The 26,749-nt window shown below is 46.7% G+C and overlaps 1 protein-coding gene across 6 annotated transcripts; it reads left to right on the plus strand.

Annotated features, from left to right (window-relative positions):
• The first annotated feature begins 161 nt into the window (after window positions 1-161).
• On the plus strand, window positions 162-26,736 carry TAF5L (TATA-box binding protein associated factor 5 like). 6 transcript variants are annotated; one of them, XM_082611250.1, is made up of 5 exons: window positions 162-354; window positions 9,937-10,081; window positions 12,881-12,985; window positions 19,927-20,651; window positions 24,871-26,736. In XM_082611250.1, the coding sequence occupies exons 2-5, from the start codon at window positions 9,940-9,942 to the stop codon at window positions 25,666-25,668; spliced, it is 1,770 nt and encodes a 589-aa protein (XP_082467376.1). In that variant the 5' UTR covers window positions 162-354; window positions 9,937-9,939; the 3' UTR covers window positions 25,669-26,736. The 6 variants fall into 6 exon arrangements, with proteins under 6 accessions (XP_082467376.1, XP_082467378.1, XP_082467377.1 ...); XM_082611252.1 differs by lacking the exon at window positions 162-354 and adding an exon at window positions 787-805; XM_082611251.1 differs by lacking the exon at window positions 162-354 and adding an exon at window positions 2,819-3,043.
• The last annotated feature ends 13 nt before the right edge of the window (window positions 26,737-26,749 follow it).

Below are 26,749 nucleotides of genomic sequence, written 5' to 3' on the forward strand. Positions count from 1 at the left end.
TTCCTCCGGACTCCGGCTGCGCGGGGAGCTGCGGGGCGGTGCTGGACCGGGCGGAAGGAACGTGGGGCGGGGCGGCTCGCACGCCAGGCATCGCCAGCCGAGCGCCGAGGCGCCGCGCCCATTGGCGGAGACGGTCGCGCGTCGAGGCCCGAGCGGCCCGGCCCAGCCCGCGGCGGCTCCGCGTCAATCAGTCATGGGGCTGCAGCCCAGAGCCGCCGCGGGGGCGGCGGGGCACTGGGCGCGGGGGCCCGGCTGAGCCGGCCGCGGAGCGCGAGCCTGCCGCGGAGACGACGGAGGCGGACGCGGGGCGACCCCGGCGGCGGCGGGGGGAGCGGGAGCCGCCTGGGATGTTCAGTGAGTGCGGGCGGCGGGCCGAGGGCGCGGGCGGCAGCGCGGGCGGCAGCGCGGCCTGGGCGGTGGGGGCGGGGCGAGCGGGCGGCACCGCCTGGAGGCCCGGAGCGCGGGCCCGGCCTCTCCTTCATTTACGGGAGAGGGAAGTGTCTGTGGGCCGAAGTCGGGATGAAACTTGGCACCTGGTGGCGGGGAGGACGCGGGCGAGCGCGACGATGCCCACCTGCAAGGGCGCCCGCGAGGCGGCCGCGCCCCTGACAGCCGCGTACGGGGTGCGCGCCGCGGAGCCCCGAGGCCCTGAGCGCCCGGGCGCGACGTGGGCGGGGAGCCGAGGGTGAGGGACCGGGTGTCCTCGGAGGCTCAGCGGAAGTGCTGCCCTCCCGACAGCGGTGAGAGCGCCCTGGGCCCGTGCCCCGCGGCGGCAGGCTGGAAGCGCTGATCTCTGACCTTGCAGGTGGAGGTCTAGGAAGGGAGACCCGGCTGGCAGGAATCGGTGCTGCGCTGGGAGGGGCGCGCGGGCGGGGGCCGTCTACTCTTAGGTGACCTAGCGCTGCGGGGTCGGGCGGACACGGTGGCCGCCCCGGTCTGGGTCCCAGCTCTGCTTGAGGGTGGGAGTAGGAAGAGGAGTTTGGGGCCGTAGCTTTACACTCGGAGAAGCTTCATGCAGCGGAGGGGGCTTGGTGACTACATCGGCCTCAAGTCGAAACCATGTAATTATCTTTAACCTCTCGGAGCCTTCGTTTCCTCTTCTGTAAAATGCGGTAATGACTGACAAACTGGACCTTTTAAAGGATACCCACAAAAGGATTAATGAATGTGAAAATGCCTGACAAATGGGAAGTGTTCTGTAAATACTAGTTATCAGCTATTACAATTTCTTTTTTTGGCAGAGAATACTTTCTAGGTTCCTCGTAGGCCTAAATTTTTTGCGTTAAATGTAATTTTGATTTTTGTCAATTACAAATCATTCCTGCCTTAAAAATCAGTGTTAAATTGGCAAACCAAAAAATGGGCTTGCCTTGACCATTTTTTTGTTTGTTTTCTGTCATCAACAGTAAAGCAGATTCGTGTGTTTTGGAATAGTTTTGTTGCTTCTCCCTCTGAATGTGTGAAGTTTGTTTGGTTCTATCACTGTGGAACTAGGTAAAGGCCCCTCTTAACTATTCAGTCACTGGTTTTTTGGTTTTACTTCCGCAAACAGATGTCCTTCATAGTACCTATGAAGGATATCTCTGGAGAAAGGGTTGTTGTTTGTTTGTTTTGTTTATTTGATGATTCGTTTTAGCTGGAAGGGAGCCCCAGGGGCGCTCTGTTAAACCAGCATTACCCAGTGGACAGTGCTAGAAACCGTTTCTAGCCTCTCCATGTGACAGACAGCCAGCTTCTCAGGTAGTAACTGTTGTGATCACTCTCTCAGCAAGGATTTGGTAAGCTTTCACTGTTGTGTTTCCCAAGAGAAGCCTTTGAGCAGCAAGACACTGTAAAGGGTAAGAGTTCAGACCATACAGCCAAGCTCCCCTCCTGGCACTGTGGACCCTTGGGCACCTGTCTGACTTCTCTGAGCCTCAGCTTTCTTATCTGAAGAATGCTCCCTAGCTTATAGGGTTCTCAGGAGGCATAAACGAGATAGTCTACGTAAAGCACTTAAAATAGTATCTTACCTGTGATGTACACTCAGTAAGTGCCAGTTATTAGTAGTGATGGTGTAGGAAACAAATAGTATGGTGATTCCTGTGATAGAGGTTTGTTCCTGGGTTTGGTGGGTGGAAGGAATCAGGCTCAAGGAAGCTTTGGGGAGGAAGAAGTGGCCAAGCTAGGCTGTGAAGCATGAGTGGGAGTTAGCTAAACCAGCTAGGAGTGCCATTTGGGGTGTTTCTACAGTTAATGGAGGAGCCTTGACCAAAGCCCCTAAGGCGAGAAGGGCTTGTGGTAACCCACCTGTTTTGTAAACAAAGGCAGATAAGAGTACCCTCAAGGTGACACAGTGGAGACTGGATTTTTTTTTATCCTCCACACTGGTGAAGGAAGGAGAAAGTTTTTAAGCTGAGCACAGATGGCATCAGATTAGCTGTTTGGAAAGATTGTGCCTGTAGTGGTGTGGGATTAAAAGTAGGGAAGGCCCAGCCACTTGTCCTGGCAGCTTTGTGTCTGCCTGTGACTCCAAAAGGAAAATGACTGCTTAGCAGAGGCAGGCATTTTAATCCAAATCTGGCCAGCCTAAAGAGCACTTGGAGAAGGCATGAAGAAACCAGGTCATTCCAGGCAACCTTCTCTCTTAAAAAGCATCTTCAAGGATGTACTGTGTATGCCTGACTACAAGGCAGGATTCCCCCCCAGTGTATCCCTCTGAAAAGAGGGCGGTACCACATGTTTAAGTCTCTCCTATTACAGGCACTGTAATTACCCTTTCCAACAACAAGGTGCCCTTTGGGAAATACATGTTGGACTGAAACAATCTCAGTCATTGCTAGTTTGGGATATTTATACGACCAATGTGTCAACAGTAAGTGATAAATTTAAAAAGTTCTGCCCACCTGAATGGGGATTGATGGCTTGCGTTGAGATTTCCAGCGAGAGCATCAAGTGCTGTATCATAGATGATTTGGTAGGTGCGAAGGTGGTGTCTTCTGGAAAATGGAACTTGATGATTCAGAGTGGCTTAAGTGACTACAGAGACGCTGCTGTTGAAGATGTAAGTGAATAGTTGGCGTAAAATTGTTTCATGAATTAACGTGTTGCCTTCTATATTTTAAAATACATGGAAGTTAATAAATGAAAGATTATAAGCAGACATTTGACTAATTGATCTACAGTCCTAAAGGTTTTTTTTCTAGTTTAAGTTAACCACAAATTTTTCTTTTAGTTTTCTCATTGCAGGGGTAAAGTTGTCTTAGGTTCGAGCTTGCCTTTTATGTGAACGCTTTACAGAAAGTAACTGCTGCTCTGTTTGTCAACTGAAACAGATTCCTTTTTCCCGTCTCATTTTTTAACTTTAAGAAGGTTTCAAGAATGTTGTGTACTGGCAAGTTTTAGAAAACACTATAGAAAACTTCCATTCATAAATCTTTGTTTAGCAGTCAAATAAGATATCTTTCTGGTATGATGCATGTAAATGTATATGTATCTTAGTAACCTTACAGTGTTTGATAGTAATAAAAAGGTAGCTCCATTTTTACTAACAAAATACTAATTTTTGGAGATTTGGCAATTTAGGAATCAGAAGTGTTTTGCAAGACTTTGTGCATTGCCATTTTTAAGTCAAGGCGCTGCTGCTTTAGCTTCACAGAGTAATGCCATGCTCTGGAATTGTGTTGTCCGATATAGAAAGCACGGGCCATGTGTGGTTGCTTACATTTAACTTGATGAAAATTAAAAATTCAGTTCTTCGGGGCTTCCCTGGTGGCGCAGTGGTTGAGAGTCCGCCTGCCGATGCAGGGGACACGGGTTCGTGCCCCGGTCCGGGAAGATCCCACATGCCGCGGAGCGGCTGGGCCCGTGAGCCATGGCCGCTGAGCCTGTGCGTCCGGAGCCTGTGCTCTGCAGGGGGAGAGGCCACAACAGTGAGAGGCCCGCGTAACGCAAAAAAAAAAAAAAAAAAAAAAAAAAATTCAGTTCTTCAGCTGCGTTAGCCACATTTTAATTGCTAGATAGCCCTTTGTGGCTGGTGGCTACCACACTGAACAGTGCAGACCTAGAACATTTCCGTCATTGCAGGAAGTCCTATGGGCAGTACTACTCTAGAATAAAAAGTGATTCGGCTGCTCTGTGAGACACACACACACACAAAGGATTCAGTGTCATTAAAGCATCTCCAAAACCTCACTTGCTGCATTTGAATTCCATTTCAGGGAGAATGATAAACATAGGAAACCATATCCCCCTTATTCTGAGAGCAAAACATCCTGTTTCTTCTGTCTACAGCGGTTGTAAATGGAGCACACGTGAAAGGTGTTCTTTATGACGTAAGACACAGTAAATGTAGGTAGCCGTTCTATAAATTGTGCCATACCTTCCATGTTAACAAGGTTTTGTATAGAAATAATTTTTCTGAGCCCTAAAATAGTTTTGAAGTAAGCATCAAATATTTGTGGCTTTCTTGGTTCATAAAAATCCAGAGAAATCTTGTGCCTAAAGTAAACCGTCAAGAATTCCAAGCAGAAGCTAGATGACACTCTCTTTACTTTTAATGTGAATTTCAAAGATAAAAGCCCTGTTCTAGGGAACTCTCCATCTGGGGGGGAACTAAAGAACAGTGATGGCAGGAGTAGGCAGTCTGCATGGGGTGCAGAGGACGATTTTAAGCATGGGAGTAGCATAGTCAGTCTTTTTGTCTGGCTGCATTCAAAAGGGTGTTTGAGGTTGGCCTAGAGTAGTAGAAGGACGTTGGAATAGTCCAAGTGAGGAGTGATTTGTGCTTTCAGATCGCAGCAGTGAGGATATGGTAGCACAATGGCTCCAAGAGAGTCCTGTTTAGAATAAAGAGTTGATGGCCATTTAGAAGTGAGGGGGAGGGAGATAGAGAAAAGCGTCTTAAGATGACTAGTTTTCATTTGATTGGTTGGTTTTGGTTGTGGTTTTTTTCTCTGTTGGTGGATGGTGACACCATTAAGCTGGCTGGGAAAACTAGGAAAAGGAAGAAGTATGGAAGGAAGAGAATTTGAGCACATCGAATTTCAGATGTTTGCAGCGTCCAGGAGGAGAAGTCTTTTAGACTTGAGCTCAGGAAGGTCTGACTAGAGACAGCACGAGTCTTGTGTCAGCAGGGAATGTGAAGGATGGCAGAGGGGAGCCAGACACCCGCCTGCAGGGGAGGTGGCGTGTTCAGCAGCCTAGAAGCCATGTAAGAGAGTGGGGAAAAGTGACTTAGATTTGACAAGAGTTGAGGAATCTCAAGTCTTAGTAAATAGCCCGCTGACATAGGAAACAGGGTCGCCTGGCTGAGTAAGGAGACTGGAGCAGATTTGGGGGTGGCTGCAGGTAGGAAGCTACAGGGAAAGGAAGTAGTTGACAAGAAAAGACTTCTGGGACTTTATGGAGGTCCCAGCTGATGTTAGTCAAGTTCTAGGGGCATCTGTCTGCCTGGCTGTATGATTTCTGCTCCACCCCCAACCCTCCTACCCAAATTAAACCCCCAGATTCTACATTGCATCCTGAGCCCCCAGCTGTGAGCCTTGTTCGTGTGCCGTTTATTTCTTAGGACACCACGGGAAAGAGCACAGGTTTTAGTTCAAGTGTATTCATGTTACGTCTGTGTCTGAGCAAAGCCTGAATATGAAAGGCCAACCTAACTTAAAAATTATATCATGTATGACTGAAACCGAGTTCATTTATTTTTCAGCTACGATTTTTATTTTCACAAGCATTTTATCACAGTGATTAATGCAAAAGCTTATTAGGTTTGTAGGTGCTACTTAGAATGACCTTTTGATGGATTTTATAAGCCCTTAGAATACTGCAAGGAAAGAGAAGAGAACTGATATATGAGCACCTAGTAGGCACTTTACATGACCTCTCAGTTAAGAAAAAATACAAAATAATTTTTATCTGTTTTTAAGCATAAATTTATAATTGGAAAAAATACACTTACTTTAAAAAACAACAACAACAGAAACACCTAACTACTGTCCGTATACTCAGTTGGGGAACTGATTTGAGGATAGTGGTGGTGAGTGTGCCTGGATTTGTTTTGCACTCATTCATCCTCAAAGCTGACACCTTATATCTGAGGGGCAGGGGGAGACACACTGTTCATACAGTACTCTATTGGCAGCTCATGGAATTGGGTAGCGCTTAGCCCATGAAGTGCTGGGCTGGGGGTGTCTCTCCGAGCACCCCTCCACCAACCATACACATTTGAACATAAGTGGGTGGGGTTAGGCTGCAGCGAAGAGTATTAAGAGAGTGGTTCTTCCTGCACAGTTTTTACTTTAAGGCAGGAAAGTGATCATGTCCTGATTTTCTGTAGCAACTTTGGTAAAGTATTAAACAGTAGGCAACTATTAATGTATGAGAAATAGACACATATTGTGTCGGAATCCTCATGTTAATTTCCAGAAATACTAATAATGTGACATGAAAAGAAAGGTATGTGATCATCTATTTTTAACTTTAAAGTTAAAATATTTTCTGTCAATTGAAAATTAAGGGAAAACCTGAAATTTTTAACAAAGATGTAATTAGATTGAAGCTCAATTTAAATTTAAAAGATTTTATAATTACGGGAAAAGATAAACAGGTAACTTGGAATTGCAGTGTTAGTCTCATGTCTGAGTCTCTCAAAAGACAGGTCTGTTTTTAAGGAGGTTTGTGGGGTTTTTTTCCCATTCATGTGTCCATTTATGGGTATTAGTACTGTGGAAATCAGTCAAGGGAGGGGGACTGATTTCTCTGCAGAACTCTTTTCATTTATTATTTATTTCACTTGAAATATGTGTGCCCTGGAATCAGGGCAGTCAGTTGGATAATGTCTCTGGTATTTCAGTTGAGTGTGGCTGTAAAAGAGACTAATGCCCGCGTTCCTCCCCCTCAGACTCTTGGCCCTGCAGTTGGCTCACAGCCCACCCTCAGGGAAGGTCCTTGTCTTACATGGTGGTTTGGAGCCAGAAACTGCTGTTCCAGACAGCTAATTTGGGCAAATTCATTAGAATCAGTATTTACCAGCTAGTTTCTAGTAATCCCCAATATGGCCAGTTTTTTACTATTGTTCATTCTCACTGCTTTCTGTTCGCTCTCTCTTTTCCCCTCCTCTTCAGACATGCATATATACATTTAACTTGATGAAAATTAAAGTGGTGGGGGGACACTTGTCACTGCAGGGTCTGCTGTGTCAGTTTTCCCATGTCTTTTCCTATGCACATTTTTTTTTTCCTGTTAGAGAGATGATCTCTTACTCCCATCTTATCTGAAACACTAAGGGACACACATTGATACAAGCATGCACTCCCATGGCAACAAGAGATGGGCAGTAGGAAGTCTGGAAAAGTTTTAGTCCCAGCCAAAATACAAGGCATCAGGCTGCTTTGGAAGAGTTTGGAGACTAAGAACTCTTGAAGTTAGATTGAAAGCATCTTTAGCAAGCGGCGTAGGGTCGTGTGGTGGCGGGGCCGGGGGTGGGAGCCTGGTGGATTGCCTGCTTCTGACTTGGGTCCAAACTGGCAAAGGGTAGTAATCTCACAGTCTCTGTGTGCACTTAAATTTTTTTTCTCTAAATATAACATTGAATCAGAATCTCCAAGGCTGAAATTATTTATACACACACTCGCAGGAGATTCTTATGTGTAACCAGGTTAGAAAACCATAGAGAATCACTGAAATAGTCAAACTGGTACAAGAATGCTTATTAGTAACCACAAAGAAACAATTATCTGTCTTCATCAATGGACAGATGAATACTTAGAGCAGTGATCCCCACTCTCAAAGTCTCAGAATTCTTGTATGAGCAATAGAAAAAAAAATCTTAATTAAAAAATAATCTGGGGACTTCTCTGGTGGTGCAGTGGCTAAGAATCCACCTGCCAGTGCAGGGGACATGGGTTCGAGTCCTGGTCCGGGAAGATCCCACATGCTGCGGAGCAACTAAGCCTGTGCACCACAACTACTGAGCCTGCGCTCTAGAGCCCACGAGCCACAACTACTGAAGCCCGCGCGCCTAGAGCCCGTGCTCCGCAACAAGAGAAGCCACCACAATGAAAAGCCCGCCTGCCTCAACGAAGAGTAGCCCCCACTTGCTGCAACTAGAGAAAGCCCGCGCGTAGCAATGAAGACCCAACGTAGCCAAAAATTAAAAAAAAAAAAAAAATCTGAGTTGTCATACAGTGAAAGACTAACATACCATAACCAAGTGAGGCAAATTCCATAGTGAAAGGTGGTTCAGTATGAGGAAATTTATTACTGTTTCATTGTATCACTGAATCTCAGTCATTTCAGACCCAGTGCCCCTCCTTTCTAACAAATATTTGATACTGTCTTTGGTAATCCAGAAATGAAATGCATAGATAATATAATCATTCTTTACACCTGGTTTAAAATAATATATTTATGATATCTTAACATTTTATATTTGTATATAAATATATGTGTTTTTGTGTGTACATGTCTCCAGCCTTCACTGTTTGCTCTGTTGTGTGACTTTTAGGCAATTGAAAAGTCGATCTTCAGATTGTGTTTTAAAAGAGTTACTATGAATCAGTTTGGAAGGATTATTTATTTGCAGATGATTTTGGAACAACTTGTTTGCTGCAGTATCTGGGTAAAATAGTTGGTTATTCACCACATATTGTACACTGAAAGAAATTGCAATGGATAAAAATTAGATACAGATAAACTTTTTTTTAGTATTTAAAGAAAAAATAAATAACAGGTTTTTGGAATGGGGGGAATTTTAAATCTTAAAAACGAATGGAGGAAATCACAAAGGAGAAGGCCAGTGCATGTAATTGAAACTGAAAATTTAAACACATCCAAATAAATTATCAAAAACACATCTTCTACACACAAAAAAATTAGAAGTCCTTGATTTAGAGAAAGTTACCCTGGTGGGGACCATCACATGTGTATGGATAATGTTGCATGCATTCCAAAATGGACACGATATTTTGATCCTGAAGAAGAAAATATTTTTTACATCACAGAAGTGAACCTAGAAAATTCATTCAGCTGTCACTGGTCATCTGGACTGCAGTATTCTTTACTCCAGGCAAAGGAGTGTTTGAGGCCCTTGGCAGTATCAGGGGTTCCTGTCATTCTTGATAATAAATTTAGCAGTCAGGGTAAATAGTCCTTTTGGAGGGGGAACCCCCAACTTAGCTTGAGTTATCAGAAGTTATTTACCCCTGTTGAGTGCATTTCCTTCCATATAAGAATTCATGAGACATTTTCTAACACATATACCTACCCTCTTACAATTCTGATGCTTTTCTGTACCTGGCATTACAAATAAAGCGTGAAAGAGGTAAACAGTATGATTGACATGAAAACACACTGCTCAAATCCTTGACTCAGCGCCAGCAGCCTTTTCCTGACTGCTAAGAAAAAGCATAGCTCTCCCTTTCCCCATTATTAACTTCTCACTTTCTAACACCTCGTTACCTGGTTTCTGAATGTCTCAGAGCTCTGCTTTCGTGCTGCCTCCTGCCTGCTTTCTGGCTGGCTCCCTGCTCCCTGACCCCTCTCCCTGAGCGAGGGGCGGCCAGGAACATGGGGCCCTGGAATTCCTCGGGGCAGATTGAAATCATGGTCCTAGATGGAGTTTGCCGGGGGTCTGTGGAGCCTTTTTTTTTTTTTGGGCCGCACCTTGCAACACGTAGGCATGTGAGATCTTAGTTCCCCAACCAGGGATCAACCCCATGTCCCCTACCGTGGAAGCACAGAGTGTTAACACTGGACTGCCAGGGAAGTCCCATGGGGCTTTATTATCTAGGCTATTCCCGTTTTCCATCATTGAAGTTGGCCGTGTTTTCATTGGGACAGTACATAAAGTGGAAGAGAAGGTGAGCTTGGTCTTAAGGCTCTCAAGTCAGCCAGGAGGCTGGCCGCATGGCCTCTACCCGCGCGTGACGTCTGGCTGCCCCTGTGGTTCCCCCTCAGGTCATGAAACGGGTGCGCACCGAGCAGATTCAGATGGCCGTGTCCTGCTACCTCAAACGCCGGCAGTACGGGGACGCAGACGGCCCACTGAAGCAAGGCCTGCGGCTGTCGCAGAGCACCGAGGAGATGGCCACCAGCCTCGCAGGTACCACCCACCCCCGTCCCGGAGGCATCCAGCCCAAGTGCCTCTCTGAAAACCCCCTGCCCAGCACGTCCTCCCGCAGGATCCCGGGGGCTGTGAGCTGAACCTGATGTCGTGTGCGACTTTCTCCTTCCGTGAGCTAGGGCCAGGCTCTCTGTCCCCCTCTTGCACGTGTCCCCTCCCCTGTTGCCTGGGCCTCACCGTGGAAGGCATGTTCTCCAGGTGGATGTGTCCTTTGGGATCCGTGGGTGGAAATGTTGGCATCATATACGTGTTCCTGAGACTTTTAACATTTCTTTTTGCTTTTGCTGTTAGTTTTGAAATTGGATTTGGATTCTTTTTTAGAAAAACTTTGGAGAAATTTTTCTTGCCGTGCTGTCAGGGTGGTTATGAGCGTCTTTAAATGGCCGGGTGTGGGGAGCTTAAGGTTGCAGTGCCTTCTCCAGCTCAGCCCGGCTCCTCAGGGGAAGCCTCCTTCCCTTCAGTGTCAGACCCACTCATTCTCCCTCGCCTTCAGACTCTGCTGGGTTCCCCGACAAGGACAGGGCCAGGCGATGAACTTGGAATTGATTCATGAAAGCCTTAATGTTTCTAGTAGGACGGCCAGTGTACAGGACCAGAGGAATTCCTTCTAAACTCGCCGTCACAGCCTTTGATAAGCTCCCGCTGCCCTGTGTTCATTGGAACCTGTGCTGTTGCTGATAGACAGTAGGGCAAGCACTATTAAATTTGTGTTCTCAGTTGTCTTCTTTTCGATACGATGGCGTATTAGGAGAGTCAGTGTTCCTGAAAAACCACCAGGAAAAGCGAGAAGCTTCTAAAATGTGATTACTGTAAGATTTTGTCCTAGGTTTTTCTGTTGATTGAGTGATCTGAATACTTATATCTGCATTCAGCAGATGGTCGTGAGGTCTGCTGGTGGCCAGGTGCTGAGAAGTTCTCGAGAGAGCTAAGACTTGATTCTGGCTCCCGAGGAGCTCTGTTACAGTCAGGAGGTGAGGCAGGCAGGTCAGCACACGTGGGCGGGCGTGACATAGTGAGTCCTGTGAGGGGTGCTCAGCCTCCATACAAACAAAGAAGATGGTGCTCTCAGGTCGGCCGGCAGGTCAGAAGGGCTTCCCAGAAGGTCTCATGGTTCCCAGCATATAGTCAGGGGTCAGTAAATCGTAGAAGGCATGAGCTGAGTTTCCAAAGAACCGTTAGGAGCTTATCGGGGGGCAAAGCTGGGGGAGGGTGTCCAGGTTATCAGATACGGGTCTTAGCAGGATGGCCGTGGTAGCTGTGTTGACGGGGGAAGGCCCGGATTGGCACTAGGGGAGCTAGTCAGAAGGCCGCAGTGTGATCCAGTGAGAGGTGAGGACAGCCTGAGCTAAAGGGTCGTCATCGGAATGGCAAGGGGAGGATGCCTGTGAGGGCTTGTGACTGTAGGACTCGAGACTGGTTCCCTCACGGCGGGGCAGCAGGAGAGCCTGTTCGTGCGTGTGCAGCCTTCCAGCGTGTGTCCGAGTTCCCGGAGGGGCGCTGACTCTCTTCCCATCTGTCTCCTTGCCTCTCGATGCTCTCCATTGTGTCTCCTTGGCCCTGCTGCATTAATTACATTCCTGCTTCCTCCTTCTCACGTGCGTCCCACGCGCGTCGGTGTTCGTCCGGATTGTTGTTGAAGATGGCTTGTCAGTCCCCTGCCGCCTCTCCCCAGTTGTGAGGTCCCCCACCCCACCCCCAGCAGAAAGGCTAGGAGAATTTTGCTTTTCTTGTTAGAAAGCGTGAACTCACAGAATGGCGATGAAGCGCATGTTTACATCCTGAGTATTGAGACTCCAGCCTCCTTCCTCCTCTCGCTGCCAAGAACACTGCCATCCAGGCACCTGCTGTCCAGGAAGGTGATTAAAAGCCTCGCCCCTGGTGAATCTGCCCTAACAAGAATGGACCTAAAGACATCGCCAGCGGGAAATTGCCCATCCAGGTCCTCTTGGGTGATAAGCGCATGCCCAGAGTTCTCATCAGCTCTGTGGTGCCTCACTTTCATATAACTAGGGACTGTCAGATCCTGGAAGGAACTGATCTGCTTCATATGAAAAATGGAAGGAAACAGTGAGAAGCAACTTGAAGGAAACAAACAGCAGAGAGAAGAAAAACTTTAAAAATACCATCATTGATAGCCTTGAAACAAGAAGAGACTGCTATTTTAAGAGAAGAAAACATTCAGATAAATACATGACAGTGAAGCTGAAAAATCATTCGGAGGGTTGAAAGTTGAGGCAGCCTCCCAGAAAGTAGAGCAGAAAGACAAAAAATGGAATCTGGGAGACATTAAAGGATCAGTTCCGGAGACCTACCACGAAATTGTCGGCGTCCCAGAAAGAGAACACAGGAGAGAAAGCAAAAAAATGATTCAAGAAAATTTCTCAGAACTGCAAGACGTGAATTTCCAGATTGAAATGGCCCACTGAATGCCCAGCACGGGGGTTGAAGATGGACCCATCCCAAGGCACACGATGGTACAGTGTCAGGTCCTGGGGTCAGATGCGTCCAGAGGTCTCTCGTGAGCCTGTGTGCCTCTCCTCTCTCATCCAGCTCGTGTACCCTGTGCTTTATACCTTTCGTTTCTCTGCTGTCACGTCACTGGGTGTCAGGAGTTGGTGGGGTAGGCATGTCGGTCATATTTAACCAGAAGCCCCAACGTACTTTGAAAACGGGCTGAGATGTCAGATGCTACTGCTGCGCCTCCTTCCATCCAACCTGCCACGTTTCGGGCTGGCGATTGTCTTTGCCGTCCCATCTTATGTATCTTTTCCTCCTTAGTCCAATCAGAATCTGGTTGTGCCAACATAGTGTCTGCGGCCCCTTGCCAGGCAGAGCCCCAGCAATATGAAGTGCAGTTCGGACGGCTGCGGAATTTCCTCACCGGTAAGTACTCCGCACAACCCCCTTCTCTTGTTAAAAAAGGGCACTGCGAATTTCCCTCAGAACCATCTGTGTTCCAGCTCTGGTGTTAGGTACCAGGGTTTCAAAGGTGGTTGAAAGCAGGCCTTGCATTCATACTTACGGTCTATTGGAACTCCCAAGAGAGTCAAATCAGGAGATTAAAGTGTGCAAGGGCAGTGCTCTGGGTGCGTTACTCACTGTTTTGTCCGTTGCCTTCAGCACAGTGACTGTGGCTTGTGTTGAATAAGTAGAAGCTCAGTCAGCCGTGTAGGGAAACCTCCTTAAATGCAGCAGGTGTGAAATGGACGTTGATATCACTACCAGTGATACAGTACATCTCAAAATGCTTTTTTCCCCTTGTTTCCAAAAATGCAAGACAGTAATCCTCACGAATCAGCAACACCAAAAAATTAGAAGTTGTAATTTGGTCCAGTTTGTGGGTGCTGTGAGAACCACAGACACACTGAATCAGTAGATGTGAGTTCTAATGAGTTTTCCTAATTCATTGTATGACTTTTTAAATTAATCACTCTAAAAATTGTAGTCATGTAGCCTTTCTGGGGCCTTTAGTTCCTCATATGTAAAGTGAAGAAGGCTCTTCAAAGGCAAAACCAAGTGATTTCATCTAGTCCTAAGATGACTGATTATAATTTTAATGTTGAAAAGATGGTTACAATAAGCGAGACCATGTTGATTCTGGTTATTAATCGAAGTCTTTTGTTGAGTACTTTATACAAAACACCTTGAGGTACAAGAAATACAAAACTTTCTCTGTCCTCAAAGGATGAAGAGTTATTAGCATGTATTGGTTAGTAGAAAATTATAGTTAAAATACTTTGAAGTTGTTTTATTTTTTTTCCCTTATTTGAACAACCCTCAGGTTAATAATTTTTAATGGTAAAGAGGCATAGTAAGTGATCAATATATAAACCAAAATAATATACCTAATTTTGCACACTGAGAGTTGTCCTAATTTTACTTCACCCTTATAATGGTTAGTATTTTAAAGGAAAGAATCCACATTTCCTATATTCTGTAGTCTGGCAAAATGACCAAAATGTTACAGGAAATAAAGATTACAAAATAAAACCCTAAAGAGGGTCATCTTATCAGTCTCACAGTTGTTGAGTGATGGGATTCATTCTGTTAAATTGTTACAAAGATGAAAAAATTGCGAAGACTAAGGGTCTAATAAACAGGGTCTATTATGTTTAAAGTGGAAAGAAAGAAACTCCATTAAGATCCTCATATCATATAAATGTTAAATGTCTCAGAACAGTGATCAGCTGCTTTCCATGTCCACTAAAGATAAAAAAGAAAAATTGGATTTATAAGAAGGATTTCATTCAGAGGTAAGCAAGAACTTGGAGATAATCAAGTTATTTTTCATTATTGGCATTGGTTTTTGAGGCTTTGAGCAATTTTTAAATTTTTTAAAATCAGTTTTTAGGAAGTTATTTTACTCGGTTTTTTAAATACGGTTATGATTTCTCCCTGAGAGACTTCTCTCATCAACCTAGTGGTGAGGAAGCTGGTTTAGAAAGAAGTGCCTGGCGTCTTTCAGCCCTTCTCTTTTATTCATTTAGCCTGTACTTATGTGAGGCTCTGACTGTCCTGGGCTAGGTATTGCAGGAGAGTGTATTGGTGGGGGCCCGCCCTCTGATGAGGGAGCCAGGCAACACGGAAGCTCCAAATCTGTCACTGTAATAGTCTCCATCAGCCTTTTCCTACGCAATTTCTCGTCTTGTTTCAAAACTGAGAAGGCTGTCTGTTACCTTGTCTGTAATTTAATTCTTTTTAAAAATTTTTTTTTTATTTTTGCGGTACGCGGGCCTCTCACTGTTGTGGCCTCTGCTGTTGCGGAGCACAGGCTCCGGACGCACAGGCTCAGCGGCCATGGCTCACGGACCCAGCCGCTCCACGGCATGTGGGATCTTCCCGGACCGGGGCATGAACCCGTGTCCCCTGCATCGGCAGGCAGACTGTCAACCACTGCGCCACCAGGGAAGCCCTGTAATTTAATTCTTTAATCCTTGGTCACAGGTTATTTTGAGGGGGTGAGTATATGTGTTTTTCCTCACAGACTGCTTTTCCTGGAACATTTTTCTCCACCTTCAGGGCTCTGAAGAGCAGTCAACCAAATCAAATGAATAGTTATTTCCTGAGCACCAAGATGAAATATAACATGTAGTCATCAATCTGAACTGAAAGTTAACCCTAACGTAAGAGGGCTAAAAGTCACAGTTTTGCATGAGATGTGACTGGGGGAGTGTTTTCATAGGCCAAGACGGAGCCAGTCGCTGGGTGTTCGTGGGAGCTGAATTTGGAGTGAAGGGAGGGGCTGGCGTGGGGTGGTCAGAGGCAGCCTTCCTGAGGAGGGTAGGGTCGACGTTAGCACTTGCATGTCGGGCATCTGTGCCAGAGTAGGAGGATCCGGCCTACGTGCAAAGGCATGAGCAAAGGGGCAGAGACGGTGATTATTTTTTCAGGAACAGCGAAGGAGCCGGCTTTGTTGAAAATGGGCTTTCGGGGAGGGATAAATTGGGAGATTGGGATTGACATATACACACTACTATATGCAAAATAGATAACTAATAAGGACCTACTGTACAGCACAGGGAACTCTACTCAATACTCTGTAATGACCTATATGAGAAAAGAATCTAAAAAAGAGTGGATAGATGTATGTGTGTAGCTGACCCACTTTGCTGTACAGCAGAAACTAACACAGCATGGTAAGTCAACTATACTCCAATAAAAAAAAATTTTTTTTTAAAGAGAAAAAAGAAAAAGAAAATGGGCTTTCAGATTGGAGATAAAGACAGACAAAATGGAGGCAAGATCTGACCACGGGTAGAAGTGTGACCCTCATCCTGTGTGATGGAGACAAGCCCGGGCGTGAATGTGGGTGTGGAAGCAGTGGACGAGAGTGTTTGTGGGTGGGGTGATGGGAGGCCAGCCTGAGTCCACTGTGGTCCCTGAGGAGTGAGACAGGGCTGTGGATGCCAAAAGCGGGGTCTTCAGTTCACAGTTACATTGTCAAGGTAGGATCTCCAGGGCTAAGGAGTAAAGAAGGGAGAAGATCTAAGGATGCCTCAGGCTCTTTGGCGGGGGCGGGGTATACTGAACAGAAATAAGTCAGGTTTTATTTTTTACGTTGTTATGATGATAGCATCCTGCTATGTAACACAGAAGATACAGACTGTGATACAGAACTCAGCATCAGCCCTGGGGAGGTACAAAGTAAAGTCTAGGAGATGGTAACTCTTGAAGGAGATAACAGAGAAAGGTAAGAGGTTCTAAGGCTGTAGCTGCCTCCAGTATTTCTCCTCCAGAAGCTGTGGGGCTGAGAGCTGCCATGAGCTCGCCTGTTGCTCCAGGGCCTTTCCTACAGAACATGTAGTGGGAAGAACATAGCCTATGGGGTCAGTCACTCTGGACCTGAATCTGGGGACAGCTGTGACTCCTAGACACAATGTGGATGTAAGTGCCTGGCTCGTGGGAGGCACACATGCAGGGGTAGCTCCTCAGAGTGAGGTGAGCCTTCAAGGAACAAGGGAAGAAGAGGAGCCCCCAGGCGGGGACATGAAGGCGCAGGCCAGCTGGTGCTGTTTCAGAGCTGAGGACGGCGTGCAGAGAAGGGCCAGGGAATGAGGACCAACAAGCTCGGTGTTCATTTAACTTAGTGTCCTTTCAGTAAAATACAAGGTGTATGTTACGATTTCAAGGGAACAAGATTAAAATTGAGTTAAGACTTAATGTTAGTCTCACCTTGTTTCACATATAGAATATGTTGATTGGAACTTTTATACCTAATATACTGTTCTCTTCAGGCAAGAAAGAACAATTAAGCAGCTTTGAAACTATGGGCTGAAACAGCAGTGAATTTCAGTAAGTTTTAAAGTACTACATCCCTATTTCTAGATGGCTAGTTTTTTTTAATCCTGGACTCAGTAAATTAAAATGCCTCTCATTTTCGAAAATAAGCCTGAAACTAAGATTGTAAGGAGTTGAAAACAGCCCTTCGTCCCAATAGAATATATTGGACGTCTAGTTGGTAAGGGTTGAATCTTTTTGTTTGTTTTAATTAGTATTTTGGGAAAGAAATATTCCAGAGGTCTTCTAAAGAATTACAGTATTTAAAGAAATATTGAAATCTGTATTAGGGTTCTCCAGAGAAACAACCAACAAAATGTATATGTATAGAGAGATTTATCTTAAGGAATTGGCTCACGTGATTGTGGAGACTGACGAGTTCAAAATCTGTGGGGCAAACCCGCAGGCTGGGACCCAGGAGAGCTGCAGTTCATGTCCACAGGCCACCTGCTGGCCGGTTCCTTCTCCCCCCCAGGGAGGTCAGTCTTTGTTCTCCTAAGGCCTTCAACTGATTAGATGAGGCCCACCCACATGTGGAGGGTAATCCAGTGTACTTAGTCTACTGATTTAAATGTTCATCTCATCTAAAAAAATGCCTTCACAGAAATATCTAGAATAATGTGTGAACAAGTTTCTGGGCACTGTGGCCCAGCCAAGTTGACACATAAAATTAACCATCACAAGTCCACCGCCTATGGACTTGTGATGGCACCCTTACCCATCTCCTTAAACCATAATTAACCTGCAAATAAAGGTGCTTAACAAGGTCATAATTCTACTTAACATGGTACAGCTATCCCAAGTACAACCAAGAATGCCCTAATGCCTTCCTCAGAAGAGGAAGCAAAGTCCACAGGTGATGTTTACTCTTCTCCTTGAGATCCCATAATTTAAATACTGTGACGTAAAATTAACAATACTTAAACACTATGATATAGGGAATTCCCTGGTGGTCCAGTGGTTAGGATTCCACGTTTCCACTGCAGCGGGCCGGGGTTTGATCACTGGTCAGGGAACTAAAATCCCACATGCTACATGGCACGGCCAAAAAAAAAAAAGAATAAATACTATGATACAAAGTCAGTATAACTTATGTTCCATGGTAAGGGGATAAGAAAGGAAAGAAAACAAAGATATTTGCTTATGTATAGATATACACACACACAAACATGTTCATAACAAAATAAGGAGGAATACTCATGACGGGTCCAGTCCTGGGGGGGGGGGGTCTGTCACTGGTCACGTGGTCATAGCTGGTCTTCACCTTCCTCTGCTGCCTATTCTGTATTCCCTTTGCCTTCAGTTAGCACTTCAGCTGTTCCTGGTTCTTTACCTGGTGGGATGATGCAGACCTTCGTTTCTGAAGGGCCTGGGCTACTACTAGTCCTGCCTGGATTGGATTGTTGCATATTTCCACTCACCTTAACCTCAGGGACGGTAATACTAAGAGATGCCCTAAGGGACCTCCTGTGTCCCAGACACACTCTCCTCAGCTCCCTGTGGAGCATAGTCCAGTTTCCCCTCAGCATTCAGGGTCACTCACCACAGCCAGCACCACAGCTCCCTGTGCCTGTTGGTACAGAGGCAGGAGCCCTGACTTCAGTTCAGCGGGATCAGTGCAATTGAAGTTCATCTTCTAAGAATGCATTTGAGTGGGGACATGTTGATCCTCAAATGCACCTACTATGCAATTAATTCACCTGTGATGAGTGAAATAGAGCATCAAGCAGAGACAGCGTGCAGGGATCATCTCCCTTCCAATTAGGGAGATAAGATTCCCTAATGCAGTGTTTCTGAATCTTGAGCCAGGTGTGGATTCCTTTTCAGGAAAGAAAGAAAAAAGAAAGAAAATGCTAGCGCAAGTGCTAAGAGCTGACTTAAAGCATTTTTATATTAATTAGGTACGTACAGACATTACACTTGAAACCTTTATGCTTTATTTTGTATAAAAGCTAAACTCATTTATATATAAAGTACAAGCAAAACCACAAAAATAAACTTCAAATTAACAGCAAGTGAAAGTAACAGATGGATTTTGCCAGTCATAACTCGCTACTCTAACGGGCCTAGGGCTGGTGTCACCCAGCTTCCCTGAGGTGCTGGTGCCTGCGATGGCCCTGCTCGCTGGCCACTCGCCTCCATCCAGATGGATGTGGAACCTTCGCTCCGTCACAGCTCTCTCTGCCCTCCCTCACTTAGGTGTCACACACACTTCTGTGCTTTTCTCATTAGCCTGTGACAAAGCTGTACACTTTTTTGAACATTCTTTGTCATGTACTTTCATGGTGTTAAAGTCTCAGATTAGTAAATGATTTAGTCTTAAGGACATGAAAGTGTTCCACTTGTAAATTGTCACTGCAAAAGAGAAGTTGTACTTTTTAACCAACAAAATCAAAATGAGTACACTGACAGATGTGGGACAATTACAGATGAACGATGTCATGTTGGCATTGAGACATGCCAGCCAGGGGGCTAGACATGTTAATGAACCCACTAAAATAAGAACTTGATGTTACTGCAGGTGATGGGGCCAAGAGGAATCAGAACAAAATAGAGCACTAAAACTGTATGATAGTACTTACTTGCTAAAGGCCATCCAGATAATTCTGAATTTACCTGTGTTCATTGTTTTTTAAATTATCAAGTTAAAGTTTCTGTGAAGAACTCAGTCTCCCGAGAATGCATCTAAGGTCTCTCCAAGGTCTCAGGTCCCAGTTGGAGCAACACTAATGTGCTGGGGAAAACACTAACCCTTGAAGACCTGGTACGAGCTACTGAATGCATGTGAGAACAGGCACATCGCTTAACCTTTGGGCGTCGAATTCCGGGTTTACGGCTGACTTCGGGCCGTGTTTGCTGGCCTTCAGGGTCCATGCTCTTCTTTCCTCAGTCCGGGCTTGGACTTTGAGTGTCCAGAATTCTGTGTTGGGCTTATACTTCAATCCATAGCCTCAGAAAGTAGGGTTCTGGCCAGAAGAGGCCATGTGACGGTGGGCTCCCCAGGAGACTCTGCCGACTGTAAAGGCCCTGCTTCTCTTTCATTGCAGATTCTGAATCCCAGCATAGCCATGAAGTGATGCCTCTCCTGTACCCCCTCTTTGTCTACCTCCACCTCAACCTGGTCCAGAACAGTCCCAAGAGCACAGTGGAAAGCTTTTACAGCCGCTTCCATGGAATGTTTCTGCAGAATGCCAGCCAGAAGGACGTCATCGAGCAGCTGCAGACCACCCAGACCATCCAGGACATCCTGTCTAACTTCCGGCTGCGGGCCTTCCTGGACAACAAGTACGTGGTCCGCCTGCAGGAAGACAGCTACAACTACCTTCTCCGCTACCTCCAGAGTGACAATAACACCGCGCTGTGCAGAGTCCTCACCTGGCACATCCACCTGGATGTGCAGCCCGCCAAGAGGACGGACTACCAGCTCTATGCCAGCGGCGGCCCCTCCCGGGGCGAGGGCGGCGGCCTGGAGCCTGCCGACGTGCCCGCGCCCATCCTGCAGAACGAGGCCGCGCTGGAGGTCCTGCAGGAGAGCATCAAGCGTGTCAAGGACGGCCCCCCCTCTCTCACCACCATCTGCTTCTACGCCTTCTACAACACGGAGCAGCTGCTGAACACGGCGGAGGTCTCCCCGGACAGCAAGCTGCTCGCCGCTGGCTTTGACAACTCCTGTATAAAACTGTGGAGTCTGCGTTCCAAGAAGTTAAAATCCGAACCGCATCAAGTAGACGTGTCCCGCATCCACTTGGCTTGTGATATCTTGGAGAAGGAGGTAGGAATGTCGGTCTTTCTTCCCTGCGTCTGCCTTACTTATCAGCTTGGAATATTCCTACCAAACATGATAGATCTTATGGCAAACGCACTTCCTTATTTCCCGCATCATATAGCTAACGCCAGACTCATGCCTCGTAACCTGTAGCCAGTGACTCCCTGCTAATGCCCAGCCTTGGCGGAGACAATAAGCAATTAGATATAGGATCACTGGGTCCTCTGCGTTTTAAAGTGTGATATTGCCGTCTCCCAATGCCATCAGCAGTAAACGAGGACACTGGTTTCTCTCCACCCTCGCCCACCCTGGCTGCTCTCAGCCTTTCGAGGGCAGTACAAGTCCTCTGGCTTCACCCAGGGTGCCCCCGTTTCGTCCAGCAGTTGGTGTGATGAGCTGGTTCGCTCTGTTTGCAGGTGGTAGTTGAAAAGCACAGGCCCAGTGGCGTGAGTTTCAGGTCACCGAGAGTCATTGCCTCAAAAAAAGCGTGGGCAAAGGGAGGTAGAAATTGAACTTCACAGAGTTCACCTTCCCTGAGCGTGGCGCCACGGAAGTTGTGGGTAGGATAGTGCTGTCGTTATCACCACTGAAATTCAGGAGCTCGGCCTCAAGTTACTTTGGATGGAAAACCTTTGCACCAGGTTGAAAAGTTAATGAGTAAAAAAAAAATCACTCGAGTTAATTTCCAGTTACTGATGAGGGTATCAAGAATATTGGGTGTACAAATTAAGCCCCTTTTCTACCTGTTCCTGTTTTCTTAGTCACCTTCCAGTTAGTATGGCCTTTGAGTCTTTGCTTCTTGCAGTTAAGACAATATAATTAGAGGAGTTTGTTAGGATGAGTAAAGCGTCTAAATGCCGATGCACAAACTTAGATTTCTAGAATTCTGTAGTGCCCTCCAGAATAGTTTTCAATGCACAAGTTTATCTTCCTTGGAGACAGCTCCAGCTTCTTGGGGGTTCTTCACGTACAGTGAGGGATACTGCCCTCATTTACTCTCAGTTTTTTACTTAAAAAAATTATTCCTACCGACCTTATTAGCTTTGATGATACTGAGTTTGGGGATTGTTCTAGGCATTAAAAAATAATATAAAGGAAGATAGCAAAGGTAGAAAGATAGTTGCAAAAATGGAAAGAACATTAGCCTAAAATTTAAAAATCTAAGATTCTACTGTGGCTACCGCTGAATTTTGTAACGTGAATTATATCTCAATTTTTTAAAAAATCAAAAACAGTAACCAAAAGCTCATGTGTAAGCATAAAATTATCCCAAATACAACTGGATTTACAGCCCTGCCCTCCGGCTTCTGTTGTCTCCACGTGAAGAGAAGCTAGATTAGCCTCGGTAATGTGTTCACTGGACCCACAGTGCTGCTCCCGTCACCCGGTACCAGCAGCCTTGGAATGGGGAGTGGGCCTGCCCTCCCTCCCCAACTTCGCTGCACACCAGATGGAGGTAGCTTGTCGATTGGCAGCTGTGTGTTTTTAATATTGCACAGCATGGCAAAACCACAGGTCCCCAGTGGAGGGCTTGCCCTTCTTTCCAGTTATGTGGACAGGACAGGACAGGACCACCCTCATCACCACCAGCCTCTCCACCCTCAGCCTGGCAGTGCAGCACCTGTGTTCAGTTCATTTAACGTCTGGTCATTCTGTTCCCAATCTGGTCATCTTTAGGTTTGAAAAATGAAGTCAGTGTTGTCAGTAATACTCAGTTCTGTAACTTGTGTATAAAACTGTCATTTAGATCTGGCCAATAGGAATATAATGTGAGCCATATATGTAACTTAAGTCGTCCTAGTAGTCACATTACAAAAGTAAAAAGAAGTAGTCAAGATTAATTTTAGTAATGTATTTTCAATGCAATATGGCCAGAATATTGTCATCTCTACACATAAGAAGTGTTTTTTAAATATTAATGAAGTCTGTTATATTCTCCCTTTTTGTCCTAAGCCTTGGAAATCTGTTGTGTATTTACACGTAGAGCACACGTCCGTTCACACTAGCCAGCAGCCACCTTTTCTCTCCTAGGTCAGGCTGTTGTCATCTCTCACACAGATAGCAGTGTCTCACTTGCTTCCAAGTCTCACCCACTCCCAAGCCCAGCCATATTTAATTTCTTTCGGCTCCATCAGTAGCTAATTGGAGAACAGCCCAGGGCTGACTTTCAGACCCCAAAGTACCCTGATCTAGGAATGACCGCACTGTGAGCTGGGCCACTTGGAACGTCCTAGTCCAGAAGCAGATGGAGGGACTCCGTGGCCTAAAGCAGGGTCAGCAGACTATAGTATTTGAAGATGTTATTTTTCTTATTCTTTGAAAATTTCTAGTTTAAGCATGTCTCATCATGTACATAATATAGCTTATTATTACATGAAAGTACTTTACAAATTAGAAATTCCTATTTGGGATGCATCTGGGGTGGAATTTGAGGGTTTGGACAGTGGCAGGGCATTTGGGGTGCTGTTCTGTTAGCATGGAAGGTTCCGTGAGGCCAGGCACGTGTGACCCACTGCCTGTTCAGGGTTTCAGCTCGACTGTGCTGAGGTCCTCATGGGGATGGGTTGAGCCACAGAAAAAAATGTGGCCGGACTATTTTAAGCTGTGGTCCTGGCAGGGAGCTGATAGGGATGGCCAGCAGGCCTGTTTTGGCTTCCCCATTTCTTGGTTTGTAGAATCAACCAGGCACTTTTCCACAGGCTCAGGACAATGGTTGGGCCCCTGGGGAGTCCAGCTTGACTCCGGTATGTCCTCCTCTCTGCCCGTAAGCACACAGAGGGGAGACCCACTTCCATGACTGCCTGCTCCAAAAGAAGACCTCTTAAGCCTCGGAGACAATACTGTGTGCCCGGGTGGGCCGCTAGCTTTCAGAGGCCTTCTGTGTAACTCACCCAGGCTCGTTTCTTGCCCCCACAGCTCTGACACAAACTCTCCGGTGCAGAGCAGAAACTTTAAAGTGTTGTTGTAATCTCTTCGGAAAGGAAAATTACTAATATGCTTGGTAACGCTCAGTGGAACCTCAAGCTCTCAAACGCTTAAGTGCTTTTAATGTTGAGTATCTGGAAGAGCCATTTTGAATCTTCATGGACATCAGTGTTTATTTCCTCTTAACTTTTCTCCAATACATAAACACTGGAGGCATTCATTCCATTTTGAATTTAATAGTTTTCAGATTAAAAGGATGCCCTTTTTCTGTCCAAAGGCTCACGAGGCCAGCTGGTTCAAGAAGCTTCATCCTACCCCCTGCTCCTCCAGTGAGGTCACTTGACTTTATGAATTCCAGGGTGAGGACGGCTGCAGTTTTAAGGAGCTTGTCCGCGAGAGAATGAACGGAGAGTGGGTTTGAACGGAGAGAGTGTGCTTGTGGGGCAGAGGATGAGGAGAGGGGCTCTCCCCCCACAGCACGAGTCTTTTCTGTCGCCACACGTAAGGATTCATTTCCAAGACTCACACGAGTCACTTGGCTTTATTTAGAGCAATTCTGACTCCACGCCTCGTTTGTTACTTTGGGAAAATATTTGAGACCCTCCAGAAAGTCACGGTTTCAAAACTCTTCTTTCCTTTTGGACACCAGCCATTCATGCCTGGTCACAGGGTGTGAGCATAATTTACTGATGGCTGCACCTTCCTGGCCTACTGTTATTTCTGTGGTATGTCCAGGTTTTATTTTTGGCTGAACTCCCACAGCGGTTCTGTATAAAAATCTCGAAGTGAAACCACGCCTGCCTCCATCACTGGCCCCAGGCGTGGTAGTAACAGGCACGTGGGGATTTTTCTAAATGGACTAGAGACAGGGAGCAGCATGGCCTATAAAGCAGCTGAGACTGACGGGCGAAGACGTGCCAGTAGAATAAAAGCATCTAAGGACATACGTTCAAAAGTACATCTTTTCGAGTGATCGGCTCTTGAAATCGGTTCTCCTCAACCTAAGAGTAAGGTCCACAGTCATCGCTCTGCACTAATAGCCTTGCTGTAGTCTTAGCCGCGAGGTGAATTTAAGGAAGGCAATTTGTAAGTTGTAGGAGACTTTATTCAGTTATGCAATTAAGAGTTCTTCTCCTGGAGTCACCCTAAAGAGCAGGGTCATTTACTGAGTATATGCTGTTTCCCAAGCAGGTCTGTTTTTAGATGTTTGTTTTCCATGACAGACCACTAAACACTCTTTTCTTGTGTGTGTGTGTGTGTGTGTGTGTGTGTGTGTGCATGCATGCGTGCATCCCCACAGGATGACGAGGACGATAACACAGGCACGGAGATGAAGGTCCTGCGGGGACACTGCGGGCCAGTGTACAGCACCAGGTTCCTTGCGGACAGCTCAGGGCTGCTCTCCTGCTCTGAGGACATGTCCATCAGGTACTGGGACCTCGGCAGCTTCACCAACACCGTGCTGTACCAGGGCCACGCCTACCCCGTGTGGGACCTGGACATCAGCCCGCATAGCCTGTACTTCGCCAGTGGGTCCCACGACCGCACGGCCAGGCTATGGTCGTTTGATCGGACGCACCCGCTACGCATCTACGCCGGGCACCTGGCAGACGTGGACTGTGTCAAGTTCCACCCCAATTCAAACTACTTAGCCACGGGCTCGACCGACAAGACGGTCCGGCTGTGGAGCACCCATCAGGGGAACTCGGTGAGGCTCTTCACGGGCCACCGCGGCCCCGTGCTGTCTCTGGCCTTTTCCCCTAACGGTAAGTACTTGGCGTCGGCGGGCGAGGACCAGCGGCTGAAGCTGTGGGACTTGGCGTCCGGGACCCTCTACAAAGAGCTTCGGGGCCACACGGACAACATCACCAGCCTCACCTTCAGCCCGGACAGCAGCCTGATCGCGTCGGCGTCCATGGACAACTCGGTGCGCATCTGGGACATCAGGAGCGCGCACTGCAGCGCACCCGCCGACGGCTCGTCCAGCGAGCTCGTGGGCGTCTACACCGGCCAGATGAGCAACGTGCTGAGCGTGCAGTTCATGGCCTGCAACCTCCTGCTGGTGACCGGAATCACACAAGAAAATCAGGAACATTGATTTTTATCTTTGATGTAACGGACTGGGGCGTGTGAAGGGCTCCAGACGGCAAGTCTTAGGACAGACGGATGGAATCACTGACTGTGAAGGACTCCCCGCGTCCCCACGCATCCCCCCTCGCGCCCCCTCATCCCGCAGACATCCCAAGCCCGCCACCCTTCGCTGAGCCCCCACGTGTGGAAGGACAGGGGGAGGAAGGGCAGTGACGGGGAACGAACGTGAGATCAAGAATCACGGAGATCCCACTGTGTCCTCCTGCCGGCCCCTTCCTGTCTCTGGAGCCAAGATGCCCTCACCTCGCCGGGGCTGCACGTGGCCAGAGGAGGTTTGCTGGGCGCCCTCCCCAGGAGCAGTGCTGCAGGGTTATCTGGGTAGAATTCGGGGGCGGGAACTAGGAAAGGGGGCGGGGTCATCCGGGCAAATGTCTTTCCTTTTTCGTGATTACAGAGAACCAGGATTTTTTTATTATTGTTATTATAATTATTATTATTAATGAGAAGAGGAAACCTAGCACTGGCAGAGGGGGCCTTCTCTGCTCTCATCTTTCAGGTTTTACTCCTGGCACTGGCTGTGATACTTGGAATTTTGAGGTTCAGGGAATTCAGAGAATGTGGTCGCACAGTGTATTGGGAGAAAGGGAAGATTTCTGGGGGACAGACTGATCACTCCAGCTGACCTGTTTCTAGAAGTGGGTGGGTGGATTTGATTGAGAAAGTCTTGGGCTCTTGCAGTGATGGTGGGATAGATTCTTTTTGTGGCTGCACTGCTATTAACAATTCTCTCTCCTGAAAGGACAGATTGTAGTAAAGAAATGAAAATAATTGGAAGTGAGAAGTCAAAAGATAGAATTAGAAAATGTTGAATTTCCAAATGATTCCGAGGTGTGGCTTTTCCAGCGTCTTTTCCCCCTGAGATCGTGCCTCCCACCTCCTGCTTTGCAATAGCAGTTTAATGAACAGTCTGTGAAACAAATCTTAAGTACGAACACACACGTCGAAAACTACGCTCTGAGGATAAAGCAACTTCTAATTTGTGGAAAAAGGATTAAATATTTCTGTTTTCTGAAAAGAGTTATTTTGTA

Source organism: Mesoplodon mirus, assembly GCF_964341445.2.
Source record: "Mesoplodon mirus genome assembly, chromosome: 2".
Taxonomy (NCBI): domain Eukaryota; kingdom Metazoa; phylum Chordata; class Mammalia; order Artiodactyla; family Ziphiidae; genus Mesoplodon; species Mesoplodon mirus.

What these genes read in the sequence shown, in the direction of transcription:
- TAF5L (XM_082611251.1), top strand. Translation starts at nt 2,900, where the DNA reads ATGGCTTGCGTTGAGATTTCCAGCGAGAGCATCAAGTGCTGTATCATA. An exon ending in GATGGCCACCAGCCTCGCAG is followed by an intron (nt 10,082 to 12,880) that starts GTACCACCCACC and finishes TTTCCTCCTTAG; the next exon opens with TCCAATCAGAATCTGGTTGT. An exon ending in GTGATATCTTGGAGAAGGAG is followed by an intron (nt 20,652 to 24,870) that starts GTAGGAATGTCG and finishes GCATCCCCACAG; the next exon opens with GATGACGAGGACGATAACAC.